Source organism: Scylla paramamosain, chromosome 8 (genome assembly GCF_035594125.1).
Source record: "Scylla paramamosain isolate STU-SP2022 chromosome 8, ASM3559412v1, whole genome shotgun sequence".
Classification (NCBI taxonomy): domain Eukaryota; kingdom Metazoa; phylum Arthropoda; class Malacostraca; order Decapoda; family Portunidae; genus Scylla; species Scylla paramamosain.
In genome coordinates, this window is record NC_087158.1 from 23,031,013 (window position 1) to 23,057,039 (window position 26,027).

General features: G+C 43.1%; 3 protein-coding genes and 1 non-coding gene across 12 annotated transcripts in view; 1 reads left to right on the forward strand and 3 right to left on the reverse strand.

Annotated features, from left to right (window-relative positions):
• Positions 1 to 55: 55 nt before the first annotated feature.
• LOC135103008 (uncharacterized) lies at positions 56 to 11,085 on the reverse strand. 3 transcript variants are annotated; one of them, XM_064008847.1, is made up of 3 exons: positions 10,925 to 11,085; positions 2,309 to 2,598; positions 56 to 1,001 (listed from the first exon to the last, which is right to left on the reverse strand). In XM_064008847.1, exons 1-3 carry the CDS (start codon positions 10,952 to 10,954, stop codon positions 512 to 514), a joined length of 810 nt encoding a protein of 269 aa, XP_063864917.1. In that variant the 5' UTR covers positions 10,955 to 11,085; the 3' UTR covers positions 56 to 511. The 3 variants fall into 3 exon arrangements, with proteins under 3 accessions (XP_063864917.1, XP_063864918.1, XP_063864919.1); XM_064008848.1 differs by lacking the exon at positions 10,925 to 11,085 and adding an exon at positions 4,978 to 5,122; XM_064008849.1 differs by lacking the exon at positions 10,925 to 11,085 and adding an exon at positions 4,872 to 5,010.
• Trnaa-cgc (transfer RNA alanine (anticodon CGC)) lies at positions 2,015 to 2,086 on the reverse strand. Its single transcript has one exon. It is a non-coding gene; the product is annotated as a tRNA-Ala (tRNA).
• A 52-nt stretch (positions 11,086 to 11,137) lies between the features above and the next one.
• The window catches only part of LOC135103007 (aquaporin-11-like), a 20,855-nt gene continuing 5,965 nt past the window's right edge, over positions 11,138 to 26,027 (reverse strand). For 4 of the 7 annotated variants that reach the window (XM_064008843.1, XM_064008846.1, XM_064008841.1 and 1 more), the window contains exons 2-5: positions 14,057 to 14,225; positions 13,266 to 13,458; positions 12,759 to 12,979; positions 11,138 to 12,624 (exon numbers count right to left, since the gene is read on the reverse strand). In XM_064008843.1, the coding sequence (XP_063864913.1) occupies positions 12,425 to 12,624; positions 12,759 to 12,979; positions 13,266 to 13,458; positions 14,057 to 14,222 (780 nt within the window). In that variant the 5' untranslated portion in view covers positions 14,223 to 14,225 and the 3' untranslated portion in view covers positions 11,138 to 12,424. Of the gene's footprint in view, positions 12,625 to 12,758; positions 12,980 to 13,265; positions 13,459 to 14,056; positions 14,226 to 19,909; positions 20,371 to 22,116; positions 22,196 to 26,027 lie in introns of those variants that run through there. The other 3 variants (XM_064008844.1, XM_064008845.1, XM_064008840.1) reach the window with 3 other exon arrangements.
• LOC135103006 (aquaporin-11-like) overlaps positions 24,945 to 26,027 on the forward strand; it is a 13,205-nt gene continuing 12,122 nt past the window's right edge. The window contains exon 1 of the mRNA XM_064008835.1: positions 24,945 to 25,109. The gene's annotated coding sequence lies outside the window, so the exon portion shown is untranslated. The remainder of the gene's footprint in view (positions 25,110 to 26,027) is intronic.

The following is a 26,027-nucleotide window of genomic DNA, read 5'->3' on the forward strand; positions in this document are numbered from 1 at the left end:
GTTTTACTTGGCTTACAGTTCAATAACATGTACACTAAATGGACACACAAACACATTTTGCTACAAAACTTGCTATATTATGGCGATCCAGCGCTGCTCACGACGGAGAGAAACGCAAAACAAGCAAAGAGGCGAGGAAGGAGTATCTCGCCTTTAACAAAACAGAAGGTTTGTCCGCACACCACACCAGACTCGCGGGAGACACCAGGCATCTTCCCGCACCGTAACAACAAGCTGGGTGGTGCACACTTTTGACTAGACGTCTCAGGGGAGGACCGCCGACAAGCACCAATATACATGTAGCGCCACTCAGTCAGCACCCATCACAACCCAGCACAGGAGTGAGGTTATGAGAGCTTGACAGGGACGCAGCGTCGGCCATTCACGTCAACCCTGATGGGGACACGTTTATTACGGAAGGTACATGAGAAGCAACCTTAAACGGAGACAGAAACCTGCTACGATGATTGAACATTAAGGCCAGCACCTAAAGAGGCCACGCAGAAGACCACTAGAAGGAGATTACGGAGATGCGGGGCTTGGGGTAGGAGGGCATGGAGGGAGGACCAGGGAAAAACACCGCCCGTCTTGGCACTCTGGTGCGGAAATGCTTGGGATCTGAAAGACTCTTGTGGTGGATTTGCTGCGATACCACAGCCTTGGCGGGGTGGTGCGGGGCGTGGTGTGGGATGTGATGGGGGGCGTGGACGGAGACCTTGTTGCTCTTGAGAGGTATGTCCTCCGGGAAGAGCGGGAAGGGCGGCAGGTGGGTTCTGGTGGTCAAACCGGCCCTGTCTGGATTGAAGTCAAAGAATCCGAAAATGGGGAAACCAGTGAAGTACGAGTCGAGGTCATAGCCAAGGCTGGGGAAATGCTTGGGAGTGATGTGCTCCACGTGTGCAGCGGCGCCCACCTTGTCTACGGCACCGACACTGTGGAGGGACGCGGCAGGCTTATGCGGGGCTGCTGTCACTGAGGGGCCAAGCGGTGTCACTCCAATACTGCACGGTAGCAAAAAACTTGAATCAACAGTAATTATGATGATGATGATGATGATGATGATGATGATGATGATGATGATGATGATGATGATGATGATGATGATGATGATGATGATGATGATAATAATAATAATAATAATAATAATAATAATAATAATAATAATAATAATAATAATAATAATAATAATAAGCAGAAGCAGCAAATATATACAGCAAGGCGGTAGATTATTAGACAACCGTCATGAGAAAAAAAATAATAATGTATTGCGGTTCAATAACTGAAAAAAAAGTCAGTCTTAATCCGCTATATCTCTACATCACTGTACCGTGAATACCACGAGTACTACAGGCAGTGGTTATGGTCCCTGAGAGCCCCGCAGATGACACGAGGATCGCGCCACTTCAACAACAGGTGATATCCCATGACAGGTGACGACTATGGGTATAATAAGCCACTAATCACGCCATCAGCCCACGGCCATCTCATGTGTCAAGCCCGGCCACGAGTATTGAAGATGATTGAGTGAAGTCCAAGGGGTTTATCCTGAGGCTGCCACTACTCAGCACCCTCCACACGTCATCTGTCTATATGTGACCCCTCGTTATAATTCCCTCAAGGAAATGGCTCATGCCCTTGCATTCTCTCTCTGCATGTTCAATCTTCTGCATCCCCCCCAGGCAGCTTCCAGATGAGACTGCCACACCGCCACACGATCCCAAGTCTCTAGTGATGCTACAGCCTCGGGACACTGGACGCGACTCGGCTATTGTCTTCACTCCCCCATCACATGCAGTACAGCGTCTCCAAAAGACACAACACACTGGTGTAATCTTCCAAACAGCAAGGAAATATATAGAAACAAAGGAGCTCGACATCCCTATACAACCCTACGTTAACTCCGGTGATGTCAGAGAAAGAGAGAGAGAGAGAGACTGAAGGGGCAAACGGTGGATCATGGGCACTTCTTCCCATCTTTACACAATTCATTGCTATAAAAAAACAACTCATGCCATGGAGGTGCCGGGGATTGAACCCGGGACTTCTCACATGCGAAGCGAGCACTCTACCTCTGAGTTACACCCCCACTCTGTAGAACTCACCATCAACAGTAACAAGATCTAGGCATGTTACGACCCCAGCCATGAGGAACAAAAAACATTAACCAACTACAAGATGCACTACAACCCTTTCATGTTACACCACTCAAAACACAGCAGCATATAAGACAGACAATGAGGATATAGACGAGGTAGAGATACAAGAATGTTAGTTCAGATACAAAGAGGAACAGAAACTGAGAACCCACCTTGATTTCCTTAAGGAGGATGACGCGTGGCGGTGTGGAGTCACGGAGTGCGAGGCGCTGGGAAACCTGATGGACGGGAACTTCGAGGGGAAGGCGTCCTTAATGCGTGAACCGAAGGAGTGCGGGATGTTGTTGTGTAGGACATCGTGGTGGTCCTCAGAGAAGGTGTGGAGGTGGGCGTAGGGGTCCTGCGTGATGAGGTCTTTTGGGAGGGACTTGAAAGGGACGACGGGAGGCAGAGGCGTATCCGGTTGTGGCGCCGCTGCCGTCACCACCACTACCACCGCCATCTGGAAACAGCACAAACATACGCACCATTAGTGATAAAATGACAATGTGTGTGTGTATGTGTGTGTGTGTGTGTGTGTGTGTGTGTGTGTGTGTGTGTGTGTGTGTGTGTGTGTGTGTGTGTGTGTGTGTGTGTGTGTGTGTGTGTGTGTGTGTGTAGTAGTAGTAGTAGTAGTAGTAGTAGTAGTAGTAGTAGTAGTAGTAGTAGTAGTAGTAGTAGTAGTAGTAGTAGTAGTAGTAGTTATTGTTGTTGTTGTGAGTGCTCTTCCTAGTGTTTTCCCTTGTACACGTCCCAGAGCAATCACCTGACCACTACGCACAACACCTGCACCCTAATATCATCGAGACATTATACGTATAGACGGACGAAAAACATATATATATATATATATATATATATATATATATATATATATATATATATATATATATATATATATATATATATATATATAAGACAGTGTGTGTCAGCTGGTCAATGTCAAATGATGAGAGTTGTTTCCTCAACGTGAAAACACATAATTGTTGGTAATAAAACAAAACAAGGTCACAGTACTCAACAACTGACCACATCCTGACCACAAACATTTCCAGGTCAATGCTAAATACTGCTCAGCGTCCCGCATCACTGACCAACATGAAATTCCACACAGGCGTAATAAAATAACTATACATTTGTAAACACACGAAGAAATAAAACACATTGTCATCATGCTTTATATTAAAGTAAAAGAAAGTAAACTATTTTCAAGTTATTTCCCACATTTTAATTCTTCAACAGTTTTATTTGCCTGATGATTTGTTTTATTCAGTCCTCAAATCATCAAATATGTCATTTATAAAGAAAACCACAGTCACACGAAAGGAACTGCAATATATTAACTGTACACTGCAGAAAATAACTAGAGAAAGCACTGTCTGAGATATAGAGTAATTGTCCAAACATACTGCAGTGTTCTTGTTTAAAGCACATTTCCAGCATCTCCAAAGCCAGTTTCAGCACAAAGAAAGGCGATACCAACATCTGTAAAGAATTTTTAAACACTAGCAACATCACACTATTCTAAGCTTCCTGTGTGTTATGTATAAATCTTAATGGTAACAAATAAAATTCTCTCTCTCTCTCTCTCTCTCTCTCTCTCTCTCTCTCTCTCTCTCTCTCTCTCTCTCTCTCTCTCTCTCTCTCTCTCTCTCTCAGCTTGTATCTTTCTTACTTTCTTGGTGTGGTGAATGGCTATAATCACAACACAACAGCCATAATCCACCACACGCATCTGAGTGACATGTTGGAAATATTATGCAGTAGGTACTTTGTCGGGGCGGCGCCGCTGCTGCCATCTGTTGGTCAGCTACGTTGAAAGGGAAAGTTTAAAGACCTCCCTTTTACTAACATTACTTAAAATGGCACAAAATAAATGTTATGAAAACGCGCAGGAAATTATTATGTACGGAGGAGAAAATTATGAGGAGTGGTCATGACTAGAAAGTGCTGCAGGCTGGCTGGCTGACTGGCTGGCGTGACTATGTTAAAAACGAAAATAGTACCGAAAGAACTAAACCAAGTGGTAATAATCTAGTTCAAACAGATACAGTGCCATGGATGTCTAGCATATGGATATTTCCTTTATTCTCTCTCTCTCTCTCTCTCTCTCTCTCTCTCTCTCTCTCTCTCTCTCTCTCTCTCTCTCTCTCTCTCTCTCTCTCTCTCTCAAGCAAAGGTTTTCCCGTATAGGCTATACATATAATAACTATTTATTCAAATCAAGCTTGTATTAGCAAGATCACATTGTCCAGAAGTGCCCATAGAGTGACTTGCACCACATAATTTAAGAGAACCACACAGTAAGAAGAACCAAAGAAACAATAAAAGTAAAGTGATAATATTACTGCAATTCGTCAATTCTGTCACGTGAAACTAAACAAACCACTCACACTATAACACACAAACTCATAAATAACCATATGATATTGTAACAGGAAAATCACACGATAAAAAATGAGCATATGAGTAAACAAACAAGGAAAAAAAAAATCATATCACAGCAATTTGTCAACTCTGGCCACATAGAGGTAAATAAGACAAACACACAGAAGGCAAGATTCGTCCCATCAGCCACCTGTGAAGTCACGTGGAACTGCAATCAGCTTGTTCTTATAGACACCACAGACTAGGGAGGGGAACACCACACACCCCTGGACGTCACATACACACAACCAACACAGCATCACACGCCAGAACACCAACACACATTCACCATCACCATTACCACATCACCTCACTTTCGTCGATTATAATCCATTTTCAAAGTCAACTCCTTGCGATTACTCCCGCCTCGTCATGCTACGATGCCTCCCTAAACAGCTGAGTGTGGTTTAGTCACCTGGCACGCCTGTGGGACATGGGGAGACAAGCTGAGGAAGAGGAGGAAGGCACACGTTCACCTCCCATATGACTACGTAAACTCAAACAGCTGAGAGACACGTGAAGAGCGTTTAGAGTCTGCGAACTCGGCGCTGAGAGAAATTATACTCTAGTATTTACTCTTTTATTTATCTGTCAAGCCTATGAGACACTGGAGACAGGCTAAGGAGGAAGGCACGCGTTCACCCGCCATATCATTATGTAAGCTCAAGCAGATGAGAGACACGTGAAGAACGTTTAGAATTTGCGAATTCGGCGCAGAGAGGAGATAGTCTATCATTTACTTTTTTATTAATCTGTCAAGCCTGTTAGGCGCGGGAGAGTGACTAAGAAGGAGGAAAATACGTCTTTATTCGCCATAACACCACGTAAACAAACAAAAATTGAAAGAAAACAAGAGATGAGCGTGTAGATTTTGTGAATTCGGCGCTGAGAGGAAAGTTATATTCTATCTTTTACTCTTTTGTATGGCTGGTGGTAGGGTAGAGTTAAATAGACATGATATATACATATATATATATATATATATATATATATATATATATATATATATATATATATATATATATATATATATATATATATATATATATATATATATATATATATATAATGATGTTACACAGATTGTGAGCATAAATATGAACACGAACAGCTGATAGGGGATTGGCTGGAGGCGTTTGGAGAGTTCGGCGCTTGAGGAAGTTTCTTTTCTATTTATTGACTATCTTACATACTTTAATCATAATGTAGAGTTAGATATGTAATAGAAAAGATGACGCTTCATCGGATATCAACATACACATAAACAAAATACCTCATAAAAGAATGGCTAGAGAGAGTGTTTGAAGAGTTCGGCGCCTCTCTCTCTCTCTCTCTCTCTCTCTCTCTCTCTCTCTCTCTCTCTCTCTCTCTCTCTCTCTCTCTCTCTCTCTCTCTCTCTCATACACCCAGATGACGACAAATAGCTAGTTGGGTGAATATAAGGATTTTAAGATACTCCATGATGCTGCTTCACAATAATAGCGACAAAAGAAACCAACCTGTCACTCAGCAAATATCCATGCAAGAATGCTGCTGACCACACTGTGCTATATTATTTACGTGAATTCTCTGCATTAAAGATGAAGTGCATTTTTTTTTGTAGAACAGGAAGAATATTATCGTAACTAGCAGTAGCAGCAGCAGCAGTAGTAGTAGTCATAGTAGTTGTAGTAGTAGTAGTAGTAGTAGTAGTAGTAGTAGTAACAGCAGTGGTAATAGTAATAGCAGCAGCAGCAGCAGCAGCAGCAGAAGCAACAACAACAACAACAACAACAACAACAACAATAATCACATTAACATTCAACTACTTTTCAACACTCCCTCCACTCACCACACCTTTGCCCACATGCATGCAAATCCGGTCTCGCTGGGCCCTGAGGAAGAACCACTTTCTCTTTCCACGGATGGTTAGGTGGTGAGAGGAGTAGGTGAGGGTACAGCTGGGATATTGCGCTTTTGAAGTGAAAGATGGCGGCGAGTCGTATCAAATAATTTCACTTTCAAATCAAATTGTAAGTTCATTTGTCAAAATAAAAACTCATCTTTGATATCATAACAAAATAAGCACGATAAAACTTGTTTAACCTGATCTGTTGTGATCTCTGGACACGTGGTGAGGAGAAAGGAAACAAGAGTCATGAAAAAAGATTGGGACGTTAAAGAAAAGTGAAAACGTATTTACTGCGACAAAAGTAGACCTGCGTATAGTGAAAGAGCAAGTGAATTCTTAGGTGAAAGGAGTGCCACGCGAAACCCGTTTTGGAGCTGATTTTCATTTTATTCATTAAGGATGCACTGCAAAACAGACCTTGCTTGTGAAGGTGAAGGTGGAGAAGATGGGCAGGAGAAATATGGGCAGGATGACGATGATAAGGCAGGAAAGTGCGAGAACGAAGAGATGATGCGATGAAATGTTGATTACAAGAAAACATACAAGACAGCCCACAAGAATAATGTTCCACAAACACGACCATAATACATTCCGTCCACCCTAATGCCACAACAGAGAAAACCGCCCCTTGCATGTTTGCTCGGCATGTGTTTAGTGAAGCAGAGTTCGGTGATTTATTGCTTCTCGCAGCCACTCAGGTGACGAGCTGTGTTCTGCAGCTGGAAGGGATACTTGAACTCACGGCGGAGAAAGTAAACTGTTCTAATGTTTCATAAGCGAGGGAAACATCTGGCGCACACGTCAATGATAATATTCTAGATGAACGTCATTATTATGTGTTTTATATATTATTACATATATATGTTACGCTTTTCTTTGTTATTAGTTTCTCCGCCATGACAGAGCTGAAACTTCAGCCATATGCTTACATCTGTGCTCTCCCCCTTCTTTTGCAAGCGTCATTAAATAAACCAGTAAAACGCCTGAAAGGTGATTGACGAGCGAAGCTGTCAGTAATGAAATAGTGGAAGCACCCCGCACATCTCGCACTTGGCTAATATTCAGATCACTCTGGCTAAAAACTTTGTTTGATCCGAATGATTGTGCTATAGACCGTTGTATAGGAAATTTCATTTTACGTTCAGTGGTATGTGTCCGCTTTTGCTGAGAAAAATAGAAGTTGGTGAAAAGAGCAGAAAACTGACGTTCGGTTTATAAAATTCCATTTTCGACACCTTTCTATTTTTTACAAGTTACCCATTGATCTCACCCAATAGAAAAGATGAAAGCTATATCATATAAAATTGATAGAGTTGTATTATCATATGGTGCAAATTCCGTTACGATCGGCCGTTTAGTTCAGGAGCCAGGCCTCTCAAAATGAAACAGCCTCCATAGAAAACTTCGCTTTCCTCGTAACAAATAATTCAGAAAACATGCTTAATTTCTTTGTCAGTGTTTCACAACACCACAAATTTCAGATTTCGCAGTACCATTTTTTGTCTGTTTTGGCGTGCTCCAGAAAGACGACGAGTAACGTAACAAATAATATGACAAGACCCTTTACATGCTTTAGAGGCACGTGGCGGAGGGCCTGCCTTCTCTTTTTACCCGGATAGGAAAGAAACCCGTACAGGAGGCTGCCACTTGTTTCCTGTAGTCCCGACAAATATCAAAAGATAATAGCCACAGCTCTGAGCACCTTCATGTCCCTCAACTTCCCAACTACACGTAATAGCCAAGTACTCCATATTGAGCTGGTTCGTGTGGCACGCCATCCCACTTCCTTAATGCAGGACCCGTGTACTACCTGGACTGGATGAGGCCTCACGACCCAGCTGGGCCGCCCTGGTGAAACAGAGATAGTAGGGGTAAGGGGATGGAGGGATACGAGGGGAAAGGAAGGAACTAAAGATCATACGTAGTTTAAGTGAGAGAGGGCGGGGTAGGGAGGGTTTAGTGAAAGTGCAGCCGCTGGTCATGAGGCGTAACCGTTGACTAGCCACTGTGTACACACGCCCTTGGGGTCACCAGGCCCACTTTCCAGGAGCCAAGAGACGTCACCTATTGGCATTTTTAGTCTTGCTAATAGCCTTGTAACAGCTCTCAAACTGATCAACACTGCCATATTAATGTATATCCTTAATTTGTCAATTACTTCCATAATGTACTATGTTTATTTTATATAACATTGCCATTGCACAAATAGCGGAAAAAAGAGTAATTATAAAAGTATACATCTACCATGTAAGGAAAATAAAATTATAAAAGTACACCTCTACCATGTAAGGAAAAGAAAACAAAGACATTCGGTCAGCACTACAGTGGTGGAGCCGATAAGAAATGTTTTCACTTTTTTCTTTCTTCCTTCCTTTCCTTTCTCTCCTTTTTATAACGTTATGTACCTGTACCTCTCGGTCACTTAGCGCTGGACATGACAAACTCACCAATACATACGCACAGTAACCATTACGAACATGATGACCGCACTTTACCGTCGACGTTCTCTTGATACCTTTACGTCTATCGGATCTGTATAGAGCATCACTTTCGTTCACACTCCTTTAACGACTTAACGCCTATACTAGAATGGAGTATTACGTTTCATCCTCATTTAGTATCAGAAAGAAGACGTGAGGCCTAGATGATCAACATTCTATACTACAACCTGTTGCTTATTGGTATATTTACTTGTTTATTTCTTTCTTTATTTGTTTACTTATAGGGTTACTTTCAGTCCTGCTTCAATTATATCCTTAATTTCATTTTCATTTATATGTTAACTAGTTTACATGCTATACGTTTGCTAATTCACTCTTTTACTCCTTTTGTCTTATATATTTACTTCTTCAAACAGTTACTAACTCACTTGTTACTTGCTCCTTAACTCCCATGTCAACTTTTCTTTGTCTTCTATTTATTTTTATTCTCATATATAATTGACGTGGGAGAATTTCTGCTAGTACTACGGCGTCGTTTTCGCAGCGAGAAAACATTCGCAGCAGCAGGAGGCGAGGCGAGGGTTGCGTCACCGGGAAGGAGGGAGAACATCTGACCGAGTGGCTGGCGGCTGTCTTCCTTCTCCTCCCCCTCCTCTTCCTCTTCCTCCTCCTCCATCTCGCGCACACACACACACACACACACACACACACACACACACACACACACACACACACACTTCAAACTGTACATTTCTTTAGGTTTCATGGTTAATACATAACATGCTGCTTGATAAAATTAATGGTGTGAACTTTCTACAAATAATTTTTCCTCCATACCTCGTTCAGAAGCAACCCTACGCTCTCGGTAAAATTCTTAAAAGCAAAAATCATGCCAATCAATTGTTGTATATATATATATATATATATATATATATATATATATATATATATATATATATATATATATATATATATATATATATATATATATATATATATATATATATATATATATATATATATATATATATTTAATATATAATACATACATACATATATATATATATATATATATATATATATATATATATATATATATATATATATATATATATATATATATATATATATATATATATATATATATATATATATATATATATATATTTTACGGTCAGTTCAAACGAAGTCCACTGCCGTATAGTAATAATATGAAAAGTAATGTCTCAACCATATATTTTACTATTAATTCTTCTGCTTAATATTTTGCAAAGTTACGTAAGCAAACAGTGGTTCATAAAACACCACTGAACCCTTACAACGTGAGAAAAAGCACCTTTATTTGGGTTCTATCATATGTTTCATTCACAGCCGCACGGTTTAGTGAGTTTCATCTGCACACCAGCAAGCGAGACAGATGAGCGAGCACAGTGAACACACACACACACACACACACACACACACCACTGGCTACACGTGCATGTGAGCATTCATCCGTTGTTCCGTACTGGTTCAGTCACGACTATCCCTGCCTTCCTTTCTCTACTAGTGTTGATACTGACGTCCCGAATAAATATGAATCCCGCGAAGCGACTCACTGATTCGAGACGTCCCTGTAATCCGTTTTTCCTACCTCGAACACCATGAACATGTACTAATGATTAGCACTTTTGGGAACAGTCCAATTTTCCACCAACACTACTGCAGTTCCAGGTTGAAGATGAGAGATTATCTTGAAAGTGGCTCAAGGGTTTGAGCAAGATTAAACAGTTCATTATGGAAATGAGAAAATGAGGTTGACTTCACGTGAATGTTGGATACTGCTTGGTTGTCCTATGCAAGTCAAGCCCCTGCCAATGTGTCTTTCTCCCCCCAGTCACCGTCATTAACATAATTATACATACCTTGTTAACAGACCGAGGGTTTGGACAAGACGCAACTTTCACTGGGAAATGGCGAAAGGAAACTGTACTGTCCTAAGTAAGGAAGGAAGCCCATAAGTACCAGGACAAGCCCCTAGAGTAACTAACCGTGAATAGGAATGCTGCCGAAGCCATCATCGCCGCCACCAGGAGACACACTACCGCTGCTAAGCTTCGCACGGCCTTTATATGAGGACTTTCACCCTTACGCCGCAGCCTCGCAGCCTCACACCGGTACTTTCACTCTACGCCGCGAGGGGGCCAGGTTGGATGAGATAGGTAGGATTGTACTTTTTTTATGTTCGAGTGGAATAAAACCGATCGTGTTTCGTATCTTTACTATTCTGTTAAACTTTGAACAATACTGATATATATACAATCTTTCCATAATATATTTGCGGGTAAATTTGTGGTTTTATCACTTTCAGTAAACCAAAACCTTAATAATTATTCAACAGCATAGAATAAATAAGTATTTTTTTTATTACTTTCATTAGAAAGCTTAAGAATTATTTAACAGGATAGAAATGATAAACAAATGTATTACTTTCACTTTGACAGAATGCTTAAAATTATCCAACTCGAGAGCATCAATAAATAACCTTAAAATAATAATTATTGTCTTTCATCGGTGATGTGAATTTTTTCATTATACTCACAGAAGGCACGGAAGGAAGCATTGCATTTCTGGTGTCCAATAAACAATAATTGAGCAAAGGGTGAACTAAACTAAGCAAAAACCTCTCTCTCTCTCTCTCTCTCTCTCTCTCTCTCTCTCTCTCTCTCTCTCTCTCTCTCTCTCTCTCTCTCTCACACACACACACACACACACACACACACACATATTAATAAAAGAAAGTTTTTTTTTTTTTTTTTTTGCCTACTGTCAACTGTCAACACTGTGATAACTGTTCCGGTCGAGGGAATCCTGTGGCCTTGGGGATGGTGGCCACGGAACTGGGAATATTGTCTACATACGCTCAAGGATCTTTGTGCCGCTGTGCTGGGTGAACGGCGTCTCCCTACATGTTGCTCGATTCCTGCCCTGAGAGGTTGGCTTTATATCCTACACAAAACTATATTCTGGGAAGATACGAGCATATAAAAAGAGGATAGGAGACTTGAGATTCGAATTCCATGCAGTGCTTTGAAAAACTTGGTTCTACATCCTAAACAGATCTGCACTTGAGTAAGACAACGAATAAAGGGAAGACAGTAAGCTGGAGATTCAAATTATATTGTAGTGCTTTGGAAACTAAAAATATCTGCTAAATTCGTGTGTGTGCGTGTGGGCAGTTAGGGATGTGCGATGACGACGCCTTCAGTCTGTTTTATTCTTGAGGAAAATATTGTGCAGGGAAATTGATTAATTCGAAGGGTTTACTTTGTGTGTGTTGGTTTGTCAAGTTGTTGCGACGACTTAAGCCAGGCGGGACTCCTGAGAGGGTCAGCCGCCGCGGAGTACCTGGGCAGCAGTGGGAGGTATTGAGAAGGGGAAGGACTTGCTGCTGGTCCTCTTCCTGAAAGAGAAGTAGATCAGTATGTCTTCTGTGTGCCGACCATAACCCGTGCAGGAAAAGTTTGCGAAACGTTCTCTTCAGTGCGTGTTCACTCTTGCTTGGGCTTGAAGGGCGTGACAATGGTGGACTTGACGGAGGGAGCGGTCCAGAGCCGCAGTGACAGCATGGCGCCCAGGATGGAGCCGGCCCAGTAAACCACGATGTGCTCGGCGTTGGTGTGTCCCTGGCAGTTCCACTTAAGGCCCGTCGCCAGCACGGGGTTGAAGTAGCCGCCAGAATAGTCGAAAGCTGCAACAACCATCTCTATTAGGCTTCATTTATACTACTGCTTACCATCCACTATTTGCAATAACGCTACATTAGTCACCAATGCCTAAACAACGCTACCTTTACCCCCCTTCCTGCAGGGCACGGACGCTTACCGAGGATCACCATGGAGGTGGCAAAGAAGGAGTCGATAGCAGAAGCAAACTTGGGCTCGAGTTCACCCAGAGCTCTCGAGAAGAGTCGACAGGCGCAGGTGAGCAGGGCCTCGATCAGGAAACCAAATATTACAGGCACCTGCAGGTCAGCCGAGCAGTCATCGATGCCTCTCCCCACGTGCGTGGCCGCCAGCTCCATCATCCACAGCCGCTTCACCCACCTGTGGATCATTGAAAAGGTTAAAGAAACCATGATAGAGCACATCTGAATCGAAGGAAACAACATCAACAATAACAACGGCAACGACAACAACAAAATAGTAATAATAATAATAATAATAATAATAATAATAATAATAATAATAATAATAATAATAATAATAATAATAATAATGGAAATGAGAAAGACAGGTTTTATGAGACGAGTTTATTCCCTTTTAGCTTCACCTTTGGTTTCTGAATAATGTCTCAAATAACAACAATAATAACATTAACAATAACCCTCACCTGAAGGAGACTAGGCCGCCAATGACCTGCGATATAATCTTGAGCACCACGTGGACTGGGTTGGATCCCTGCTCCACGTACTCCTCCAGCAGGCTGTAGGGGCAGGCGGTGGCCGAGCCCCACGACTGGCCCCACCAGATGGTCATGAGGAAGAGATACACGCCGTACGCCCACACGCCGTAATTATCAGCGACTGGGGGCGAGGCAGGGAAAGATGCAAGTCAATCATGTAAGGAGAACAGTCTTCATACCTTATCTCACCTGTTGACTGGACATCTGCCTATTCAGTGACTTGGCTTCAACAATACTTTAGTAATTCATCGTATTGAATAACACAAGCTACAAAGCAAAATGAGCAGTAAAGAAATTAAAAATAGCGAATAAGGAAAATTACTGGCTACACTCATAAAAATGGGTCATTCTTTCCTTCTTTAAACTCTCCCGTGACACAGCGCTTCGCCACACCACCTCCCTTCACCTAACACATTCACGCTTCACCTAAACACCATCCATCGTCACCCTAACACCTCCCAGCTTTACTTAAAAACCATCTTGCCTCACCTAACACTTTCCAGCTCCACCTAAACGCCTTCTTCCCTCACTAACACCTTCCCACCAACACTCTAACTCCTTAACTTACCCTGACATCTTTCCATCAACACCTTCCACTTCACTCCTTAAAGATACACCTTCCAGCAACACTTAAACACCTTACCTTCACTCTTAACATCTTCCACTTCACACCTTCCACTTCACTCGTCCAACCTACACCTTACGGAACCACGACTCACTGATAATGAGCTCGAAGCAAGTGCCACACATTTCAGCGGCGGCGATCAGCTCCAGTAAACAGCCCTTCAGCATCTCATTCTCAAGCATCTCGCTGAGGCGGCCGCGGATGACGTGCGACAACGCCATCTGCGTCGCAATGGTGAGCGATGACACCAAGATGGACATGTTCTGTTAGGGGAAGACGGGTGGTCAGAGGCGCGACGTGGTGTTGTGAAATTAAGGGGATGGTAGGTGTGGTACTGTGGGGATGAGTTGTCAGGGGGGGATGGGGACGTGGGTGTCAGGAGGGGAGGAGGTTGTGAAGATGGAGGGGGCTTGAAGGGGAAGAATTAAGAAAACGAAGATCTTGAAGAAAACGATGAGGATGAGGTAAGAGAACGAGAGTTTGAAGGATGTGTGTAAGAGATGGTGTTGTAGTGATGGAAGAGATGAAGTATTAGAGAGAGAGAGAGAGAGAGAGAGAGAGAGAGAGAGAGAGAGAGAGAGAGAGAGAGAGAGAGAGAGAGAGAGAGAGAGAGAGAGAGAGAGAGAGAGAGAGAGAGAGCATAATAAGGTTCAGTAAAGAGATACATGAAATAAAAACACTTCAAACAAACTGCCACAACTACGAAAACAAATGCAGCATGACAACGTAAGGACTTATTTCTCCTTCCAGTGCAGTACTAAGATGAGTCCTAAGTGATAAGTGTTTCAGTGTGGTGGTCGGCAGCCAGCCCCTGATGCTGCATCCCTCACCCTCACGCCGCGGGAGAACACTGGACGGGCACACAAATAAGGAATGTTGGTAATAGGCTTTCCTTCTACAGGATCAGCTTGTTAGCATGTAGTGAAGCCACAGGTGAGATGGATGGACAGGTATGCAGAAGGAGATGTGTTAGGAAAGCAAAAATAATAACAGAATTAATACATGGGATTGACAGTGTTGGTAATCGGCTTTTCATCCGTGCGGCTGAATGTGGCAGTGTTCAGTAATCATGTACATTGTACAGGGATTAGATGTATAATAATTTTTCTTAAATAGCAGCATGACTGTGTGTGTGTGTGTGTGTGTGTGTGTGTGTGTGTGTGTGTGTGTGTGTGTGTGTGTGTGTGGGTGTGTGTGTGTGTGTGTGTGTGTGTGTGTGTGTGTGTGTGTGTGTGTGTGTGTGTGTGTGTGTGTGTGTGTGTGTGTGTTTGTGAACGGATATGGGAGAGCTTGCACGATCACGCCACCCTGCCTCACACAACATGGAACTTTCCATGGGCAATTTATTTTCGGTGATAAAAAATCAATATCACCTGCATCATACTGCCTGATTGTTCTTGACATCTCTCTCAGTTATGCACTTCGGCATGTATTATTCTTTCCTATGAGTAGGATTTGACTTGTCTTATTGATATAATTGGAGAGCTATAACCATAAATATATTCATATACTTGTGAGTGCGACCAACCAACAAATATTTCAGGTGTCAGCATTGTGAAACACCAAGCGACTCTGAGCGGCGCCGCCAGTCAGTTACAGGCGGCGGTAAAGACTACCTCGACAAAGACGCACATGTGAATATCTAAATATATATATTTCCATAACGTTCACCTGTGACATTCACCTGAAAACCAAGGAAGCTCACCACGAGTGATTTTACCTTCAACAGAGAAGTAAGTACTAGTTAACAGTGACCAGGGGTGAGTAATATGTTACATTTATATCCCCATGACACATTATTATTATTATTATTATTATTATTATTATTATTGTTATTATTATTATTATTATTATTATTATTATTTATTTATTTATTTATTTATTTTTTTTCTTTTTAATCTCACTGACCGATACGCAGAGGAACAGCTGACAGCTAAAATATTTGCTGGCTGGCATGAGTATATTCGCGAGCTCTATAATAAACAGTACATAAATAAGGCAAAATGAAAACCTGCTCATATAGAAAGGTGCAAGGTCAGTCTATATGTGTGTGTGATGGCAGTGCGGGGAAGCCAGAGGAAAGAAGGATGAGCGGGATGACGAGGAAAAAAAAAAGGTTTGATCGTTGAAAAAATGAAAAAAAAAAAAGTCTGAAAAGTCATACACATATATGTGAAGGTCACACAAGTGAGGAAAATAAAGATAATATTTGTGATTCGTAATACTTTTTGTACATATTATCGCCGAGAAAAATGTCATTGTATGTATGCTTGTTTTGTCTAATGTCAAAAAGTTTTCCTTAATCATTACTTTCTTTTCGTTACTTCATGTGCCCGACTATTATCACTCGTGTCACATTACAGCGGCGCATAATTAACAACCCGGTCACACACACACACACACACACACACACACAAGCAGCTTCTACGGTGTACTTAAGTAACCTCCATACTGTGCGCTGAGTGTACACATAACAACAGATATACAGACACCTACAAGAATGTGATACAGAGTGCTACAGAACCTCTATAAGCAGATAATACATATGCACCTACGGTACTCAACGTAATGGGGAGATACAGATGTGCACTATGCATATCTATCTACCTTAAGAAAGCTAATCAGGTGATGTAGCGCACAGGACGATGATACTGCGTGTAGAAAATGGGCTGAAAAAAATTCGGTAATTATTTTAGTGAGTGTGATGTGTGATGATGGTGACTGATTGGTGGACAGATTACCTCCGAGCGCCGAGGCAAAAACAAGTTCACATGTCGCCTGCTATTAATACATAAACCTTCTGCTCCTCCTCCTCCTCCTCTTCCTCCTCCTCCTCCTCCTATTTTCCCATACATATTCACACGACAAACATATTTTTTTTTTCATCTGTTCCATTTCCTATTCATCTTTCCCTTATATTTACGATGAACTGACCTAAATTAACAAGACACTGCATACAAAACCATATCAAATCTTGACTTAAAACCATGACACTGCGATTCGTGAGCACGTAAGAAAGAAAGCAACAACAACAACCGCAAAACAAGACATTAAGATGAATGACATAGCTCGGTCGGTGTCGTGTTGGGTAAAGTGCTGCGTTGCGGAAAGGTGTCACCCATACAGTGCGAGACAGACACTTGTGAAATCCACGGAAGAAGGAGCACAAGTAAGCCATCCTTCCTTACTGGCGCCGCTGGATGACTTGCCGCGGGTGACTGAGATAATAAAGGGGCCATCCAGTCCCTATAAATGTTGGTGTTAGGTAATCCAGAGAGAGAGAGAGAGAGAGAGAGAGAGAGAGAGAGAGAGAGAGAGAGAGAGAGAGAGAGAGAGAGAGAGAGAGAGAGTTATAGAAATAGTAGTTGTTATTTTTGTTGATAATGTAGTAGTAGTAGTAGTAGTAGTAGTAGTAGTAGTATTAGTAGTAGTAGTAGTAGTAGTAGTGGTAGTAGTAGTGGTAGTGGTAAGAGGAGGAGGAGGAGGAGGAGGAGGAGGAGGAGGAGGAAGAGAGAGAGAGAGAGAGAGAGAGAGAGAGAGAGAGAGAGAGAGAGAGAGAGAGAGAGAGAGAGAGAGAGAGAGAGAGAAAACAATGGAACAATAAGGCTTCCTACTACCACCAAGCATCATCAGTACAGCGCTCAGTAATGGACGTGACAACACCGCCTCTGCCTCACCTGAGTTTCCCGCCATACACGGACACGCGGCGCATCGTAAACACTAAAGCAAGTTAAAACAGGACAGTAAACCAGTGCCTGCGTATGTGCAAGTGAAAAATAGAATACAAGACGAAGGGAAAAAGAATTAATACAGAAAAACTCAGTGTCACAGGAAAGAGTTACGTAAGAAGTGATCATGTTACATATTTTGAGACGAGCAATTAGTGGGAGGTGAATTAATCTTCCTGACGTAAATCTTTCCCTCCAGGTGTTTATATACATGCCATGGGAGTTCATGGTTATATTATTCAACTATCCACTCCCTGAAGGGCCTTTTCTTGTGGGAAACTCTATTACTTTTTTTGCAGGAACTCATAAGGATGATTGTTCCTTGTGCATTGTAAGTTTCAATCCTTCATTTCCACGACATCGACTTCATTTTATTGTGGATATCACTAATGAGTTGCACTGACTCAACGGTGGTATTATTTTATAAGGAAAGATTAAAAGTCATTTCTTGTTACTCGTCCGCTATAATTATATCTTTAATTACTCTATTCTGACTCGCAACTTGTGACTGCATGACATTTGGAAGCTTTCAGTAATAGTGAAGAGATTAAAGGAGAAGAGACATACTTGACATTCTGACCCAATGAGCTGAAAGACGTACAAAGAGAACAAGACAAACCACGCTGGAAAAATGCTGCAAACGTACCTAATCACTTCCTTGGAACAAAGATACACCTGTGTTGACATTTGGAACTGAAACGTCTGTGGAAGGTGAGCAAAGAGTGATTGGTTCATGAAATGCGCAACAACACCGAGGTCATATGGCGCCGCACAGTGTGTAGGGTAGAAAAGTGTGTCAAGAGGGTATTATTCCTGTTTTGTAGTGCATGCTGGAGCGAGCGAGGAAGGAAGACACCGTTTAGGGAGTTTGAATCAGAGTTGAGAGACTGGTGGTGGTGGTGGTGGTGGTAGTAGTAGTAGTGGTGGTAGTAGTAGTAATAGTAGTGGTAATAGTAGTAGTAGTTGTTCTTGTTGTTGGTGTTGTAATGATAATAATGCAGGAACTATAATCATTACTATATTAGCGATATCCTTGGTAATAAGTAGAGTTCGATTTTTCAGTGTATTTGATTAATCGCGGAATGGCACACAACGGGATCACATTTCAATCACTTTTCATTCCGATGGTCTGTCATCTACTCGTGTTTAAATAAATAGTGTGAAAATACAGTACCTAAAATATCCTTACGTTGTACCGAGCATTGCCCTCAATAATGTTTCAAAACCTTGGTAATATTTCAGCAATCAAAGTCTGGGACACGCATGTATATTATAATGATAGTGCGTTGAACTTTGATGAATATCTTTTGTGCGTGTTTTTTTCCCCTACAGATGGTCCACAGGTGTGTGTGTGTGTGTGTGTGTGTGTGTGGTGTGTGTGTGTGTGTGTGTGTGTGTGTGTGTGTGTGTGTGTGTGTGCGTGTGTGTTTTATACTTTGCTACAACCTCACGATATTAGTAAAGTGTTACGATATTAGTAATGTTTACTACATATAATTTCTAACCAATGTGACTACAATACAAGTCCTCTGAGTTGCGTAAGTGACATGTAATCACCATCAGTCCGTCTTCTCTCGAGTCACTGAAGCTGTTTCTTTTTAGCAAATTGAACGATCAGGTTTACGTTGCAATAGTGAAGGCTGGGGCGGGGTGTTACGTGACAGGTAGGAAACCTCGCCCCCAAACAGGTGAGGTAGAACCCAATACGACAGGTGTGAGCTGAATATTATGAAGGAGTTTACTATGACAGGTGTTGGAGCAGATGGGGCGGTGCAGGCGCGGTTCAAGGATAAGTGCTGCCTTACACAGGTGATGAGTAAGGTACAGATGCTGAGGGTGCTGAGGTACAGGTGATGAGTAAAAAAGTGCTGCATTGCTAAGTGCTGAGCTAAGAGTGCTGAGGGTGGAGTACTTATTGGAAAAAAATATATATACTGCTGTGCTAAGATAAAAGCTAAGTGACGAGTACGGGTGCTGATGAAGACAGGTGCTAATACAGAGAGGTACTAAGTGATATATTTACGGCGGTGCTGTCATATATACAGGTGCTGACTAACTAAGCTGAAAGAGAATAGTGCCGACGATTACACAGGTGCTGAGTAAGACAGATGCTGATTAATATAGGTGCGGCGGTGCTGAGTAAAGACAGGTGCGTCGGGCGGTGCTGATTGCAAGCGGCAGCAGACGAGGGACAATCCGGCGCCTTAGTCTGTGTTTACCTCTCCCGCCCGGAGGTCCACATCGATGCCGGGGCGGTGCAGGCTGCCGCAGAGGGTGACCCACGAGGCCCGCCACACTCTCATGGTGGCGGATGAGGTCACCCATTATCACAGGTCAGTATCACAAGGTATGGACGGCAGGTGTGGACGGGTATCAGGTGTGGGATGTGGGGGACTTGCTACCACATCTTCCTGCTGTAGGTGTGGGATTCTCGACACACCAGCACATCTGAGGCAACTTGAATGTCTCTATCATCTGTCGTCATGCGGCAACATCCTGCACAGCTTCCCGTGTCCTTCTATTCAGGGCAGTCTTCTTCCTCCCAAGACCTGCACAGCTCAGGGTTAAGGGCAAGGACGAGGACGAGATGAACTTGACGGTTGAAAATATTTCGCTTTGCTTTGTGTCTCACTTTATACTCGTAACTCCAAGGTCGTTCGTACCTGGCACCGTGCCTTTTCTTGTAGAGCGAGTGCGCGCCCACACACACACACACACACACACACACACACACACACACACACACACACAGCGGCTGTTAAAAAAAAATGTAATACATCAGGCGACTTTCACTTGACTCTCACAAAAAATAAGGGAACATATCCCATCCCACTCTAATGTATTCTCTCTCTCTCTCTCTCTCTCTCTCTCTCTCTCTCTCTCTCTCTCTCTCTCTCTCTCTCTCTCTCTCTCTCTCTCTCTCCTCTCTCTCTCTCTCTCTCTCTCTCTCACATACACACACACGCACACACACAATGCCATGCTGGATATCAAAACGAGCCACATTTAACCTTTTGTCGCTCTTGCGTGTGCGTCTCTCTCTCTCTCTCTCTCTCTCTCTCTCTCTCTCTCTCTCTCTCTCTCTCTCTCTCTCTCTCTCTCCTGTGGCCCTGTCTCTTTCCCCTAGTGGTGCTGAGATATCTCACCTTTAACATGCGAACCCGCATAGCTTCCTCCTCCCTCCTCATTTCCCTTTCAATCCATTTCTCCCTCTCTCCTCTCCCATTTCTTCCCTCCCTTCGCTACCTTCATAATTTCCTCTCCTTCCTTCATCTCTTTGTCCCCTACTTACCTAAATTTTCTTAAAATTCTTCACCTACTTCCCACTCTTTTTTTCCCTCGCTTTCTCCTTCCTTTCATCCCTTATCTTTCTAACTTTCTCCCTGTCTCTCCCTTTTTCCCCATTCCAGCCTCACACACACACACACACACACACACACACACACACACACACACACACACACACACAAACAACTCTTTCCATCTCAATGAAGCGAAGAGCGCCCGGGAGATCGTAAAACAGTGACTAAACCCCATTGTGAAATATTTACAGTACCCTTATTGATTTACTGTGATTTATAATGGCGTTCCTTGACTGCTTTACCCTCGCTTCCTTCCAATGTTTGCTCTCGGAACGTTTATTCTCCTAGTTAAACCGTTTAATATACCCTAACAAAGCCTTTTCTCTTTTCCTCCTTGAAAAATCTTATATCTATTCACACTTTTGCCTTAAGTTTCTGAAATACATCATCTCGTCCTTTATTCCGCTCACTAATTTGGAGAATTATCACTGTGTTCTTATTATTTAGTTCGTTTCTTCATACGAGCGTGAGGGAGGGAGGGAGGAAGGTGGTATGCACGTGGTAAGCCCGGTGGATTCATATCGTTTAGTGATGAAAAGCCCAGCCGAGCGTGTTGATGCTGCATGAATGCCTTGTGCTGTATTGCCGGTGGAAAGGTCGCCGCTGGACCAGGCGCCGAGGGGGATTAGTGTGTGTGTGTGTGTGTGTGTGTGTGTGTGTTCTGCTTTAGCCACTGTTGTTATTTGCTGTTACTGGTGTGTTGTAGCTTCTGCCGCTGCCGCTGCTATTACTGTTGTTGATCTTTGTCATTGTTATTGTTGTTGTTATCGGTTGATTACGGTGTTGGTGGGCCAGGTCTTGCTGGTGTGTATCGTGACACAGCCCATCACGGCGTCGCTCCCTGACCCTCCACACCACCATCCCAGGACTAGGCGTGCCGGCGAGAGGAAGGCTCGGCACACACACATCCTTCCACCAGACTTTTACCTTTAATGCACACCTCCATTACTCCCGCATTGATTACACACTCCACACACGTTAATCCACATTCACACGCTGTGCCTAAAGGACTCGAGTAAGCACTATTTTGGTATGGATTGAAAACGTTGTGAACATGACGTCACCGACTTGGAGGAGGAGCCTCAGCGAGAATATCGGAGAGGACGGCGGGGCACCTCCCCTTCCCGCTGCTCCTGGCACACTGAGCCTGGCCCTGGGCTGGCGAGTGGCGAGGGACGAAGAGGATCTACAGGGGGGATCTCAGCGGCCGTGATCCCGCAATCCTGAATCACTTAACTTTCTATCGATGGCTGAGTGTGAATCCAGATAACCGCCGCAAGGATGGATAATAGCTGGCGGGGTGAACTGACTCGCTCCAGGGATAATGGGAAACTTTTAGGACAGATAGCAAGCATTACGGAGTGCGGTTCCAAGAAATAGTGGGCGGTGAGGCAAGAAGTACTGCAGTGGGGTGAGGGGGGGCTGCGGGGACCGGTTGGGGGAGAGAGCACCGTGGCAGGGAGGAAGGGGGTGTAGAAGAGATGAGGGGGATGGGGAGGGCGGGGTGGCGTTCATGTGGACTTGTGGACGAGAGTTGTTTTCAGAAGTAGGGTAAGTTCATGGAGAGAGAGAGAGAGAGAGAGAGAGAGAGAGAGAGAGAGAGAGAGAGAGAGAGAGAGAGAGAGAGAGAGAGAGAGAGAGAGAGTACAGATAAGACTAAGAAAGAATGTCACGGCTGTAGGGTCTTCCTTCCTAATGTATGAGTAGGAAGTAGGTTATGCCTTGCTCGCCTGACATCTGATGGCAAGGCGTCACGACAGATACTCAGTTACCTGCTGACACCTTAGAAAGCAAACAGGCGCCGCCAAACAGAGACTTCCTTATGCCAGTAGGAACAACAGAAACAATACACTTAATTACTTCCATATCAAATGAGACCAAGCTTCACATTTACCTTCTTGTATCTTTTACTTTAGATGCAGCAGCTTATTATAAACATCCTCGTAAGGGAAAAACTAATATATATAAATAATGATGTTTGTTCTTTCTTTGTGTTCTTATTTTAACGTAATACACACTTCAAGATACTCAGTTTTCTTAATGTTCGAGAGAGAGAGAGAAAGAAGAGAGAGAGAGAGAGAGAGAGGAGGAGAGAGAGAGAGAGAAGAGAGAGAGAGAGGAGAGAGAGAGAGAGAGAGAGAGAGAGAGAGAGTGAGAGGGGGTAGCGATCACTCCTGCATGAATGGTTGGTGCGTGAACACAATCAGCTCCCTAGAGACAGGTATTGAATGATGGAGGGCTTGTGGGGGCGATGGGAGAGAGGAAGGGAGAGAGAGAGAGAGAGAGAGAGAGAGAGAGAGAGAGAGAGAGAGAGAGAGAGAGAGAGAGGCCTGCTGCCTAACATTCTACTGCTATTATGTAAGTTCCTCAGTGGGTTACTCGAGGACAACGACACAGAGGCAAGGAAACCCGATACCTTCCCTCAATACCTTCATTTGTCTTTCTCACGCTGGCGACTTGACAGGTTTTTTTAAAGGAAGCATTGAGGAATTTTCGTGAACTAGACTTTTTTTTATCATTCAATATTTAATTATTAACTTCATCTTTTATTCGTGCTCACGATTCATAATTCTTCTCCCTTCTTCTTTCTATATTCACTTTTACTTCTATTCGTCTTCTTTATTCTTTATTCCCCCTATCATGCCTCCCTGTTCTCTTCCATATATCTCACCTTCTTCCTATTCTATTCGTCCTCTCTATTCATCATTATTCTGTATCCCTTTTCTTTTCCTTACATATTCACTTCTATATCTTCTATTTGGCCTCACTATTCTCTAAGCCACTGTCTCCCTTTCTCTCCTTTTACTCTTTCCTTTCCCCTCCATTCACTTTACATAGCTTCTCTCGCTTTCCTTTTCTTTTTCTTTTTAATAACGGGATTTTTTTTTCTTTTTACTACTACTTCTATTCAACTTGTCTACTCCCCATCCATGCCTCCCTTTTCCTCCTTTTTACCCCTTTCTTCTCTCATTTAATCATCTCCATTTACTTTATCTTAATCCCCTGACTCTTATTCTTCCCTTCCTGGTTTCATAACGGAGCTTTATTTTATTTGTATTGAAGTGTGCTGCGTTTCTCAATTATCTTACAGCCTCCACCGCGTCAAGAAAGTACGAAGCAAAAGACGTACTATCAATACTCCTCTCTGGGATCGACTCTCTCTCCGATAACCTATTGAATTATTTCGGGGACGGACGTTGAAAAGTTCCTTCCTAAAACGGCACAACACTATCAGCCGTCGTGTGTGTGTGTGTGTGTGTGTGTGTGTGTGTGTGTGTGTGAGGGGAAGGGGGTGTTTCCTTGCGTTTTTCCTCTTTATTTTTTCGTTTTATTTTTTTTATGTTTCCTTGTCACGCAACCTGACCTGAAGCAATGCATCGACCCTTGGGATGTTAATTCAATTCCAGCGATATAATTTCGTTTGCTTGTTCATTCACTTATTTATTCATTCGTTCATTTGTTTTCATGCTCTCTCTCTCTCTCTCTCTCTCTCTCTCTCTCTCTCACACTCTCTCTCTCTCTCTCTCTCTCTCTCTCTCACACACACACACACACACACACACACTTGAGCATTCTGAAGCCGATTAACTCTACGAAGATTACTGTAATTGACTTGAAAGCTTTTTAAAACTCTCTCTCTCTCTCTCTCTCTCTCTCTCTCTCTCTCTCTCTCTCTCTCTCTCTCTCTCCTCTCTCTCTCTCTCTCCATACACTTGTATACCATGGTTTGGCCACTCATTACTATTTAGAGGACGTGTTGTGTGGTTCATGTATAAAAAGAAATACGTATGAATCGATTCTCCCACGTGCTGCTCCCTCCCACCCTCACCCACACCCCCGTATCACCGCAGCACAGGGTCCACCAAATACCAGTCCCCCAGTACCACACCGAGAATAAGTGGAGAAGGATGCGGTGGAAGGAAAGGTGGACGCCGCACGGTCGCCACTCCACCTCCCGCCATCCTTCTCTATCCCTCCTCGCGTAACCTGCCTAGTCCCTGCCTGCCGGCCCTCAGCACGCGTGGGAACCATCGGCAAGGGCCCGTGGGGATACAAGGTAGGATGGTTGCTTGTATGGGATATTATCGTCGTTTCTATGGTGACACCGGCTGCATGTGTGTCTTCCTTACACGACGAGAACGACATTGCAGGGTATTCTGAAACACTGTGCTCACGTCAGGATTATTTTTCGAAAGGCTATAGAGATGGTTTTTCGAGTTTCCAGGGGTATTTCTTTCCATTTGATGATACAGATCGCAGGTTCCGTGTTTCCGTGTTAAACTATCACTGCAGTCGTGAAAAACATCTTTGAAAACCCCAGCTATTTCCACTAAAGACTGTTAGAAGTTGCCGAGGTAAGACGCAGAAACTTTTGAGAACACGAGCCATATAAAGGAACACAAAGCAATGCAAGTGAAGAACAAACAACAGCAGACTTTTTGAGGTCCCTTTATGAAGCTATCTGAGGTAGGCTACATTACGTAATCTAAAATAAGATTGGTGAAGGTTTCTCCCCACCGAAACCTGAGGCCATTGAAAGGGACACAAAAGAACAAAATGGAAGAACGAAAAAAAGAAAAAATGCTTGTGATCCCTTACGAAGTTGCTTGTGATGACTAGGTATCCTGAAGTGAAATATACAGGACAGTAAATGTAATGGCTCCTCCTCATCCACACAGACGTATAAGTGTTTTAACGACTAGTATTGACGAGTGCTGCACGTGAGAGAGAGAGAGAGAGAGAGAGAGAGAGAGAGAGAGAGAGAGAGAGAGAGAGAGAGAGAGAGAGAGAGAGAGAGAGAGAGAGAGAGAGAGAGAGAGAGAGAGAGAGAGAGAGAGAGAGAGAGAAAACAAAACTTAGCTAACATGCTATTTTTTTTTTATTATTATCGCTTTTTTTTATGCGGAAGTAGCGAATAACCCGTCAGTCTCCATTGGTGTGACTGGGGGGTGTGAAAGCTGTGATCTGCCATTGC

Bases quoted from the DNA above. Each gene is read 5' to 3' on its own strand.
- LOC135103008 (XM_064008847.1), bottom strand. From the start codon at position 10,954: ATGATGGCTTCGGCAGCATTCCTATTCACG. The intron at 2,599-10,924 runs GTTAGTTACTCT...TGCTGTTTCCAG, and splicing joins CGGCAGCATTCCTATTCACG to ATGGCGGTGGTAGTGGTGGT. The intron at 1,002-2,308 runs GTGGGTTCTCAG...GCTACCGTGCAG, and splicing joins TCCTCCTTAAGGAAATCAAG to TATTGGAGTGACACCGCTTG.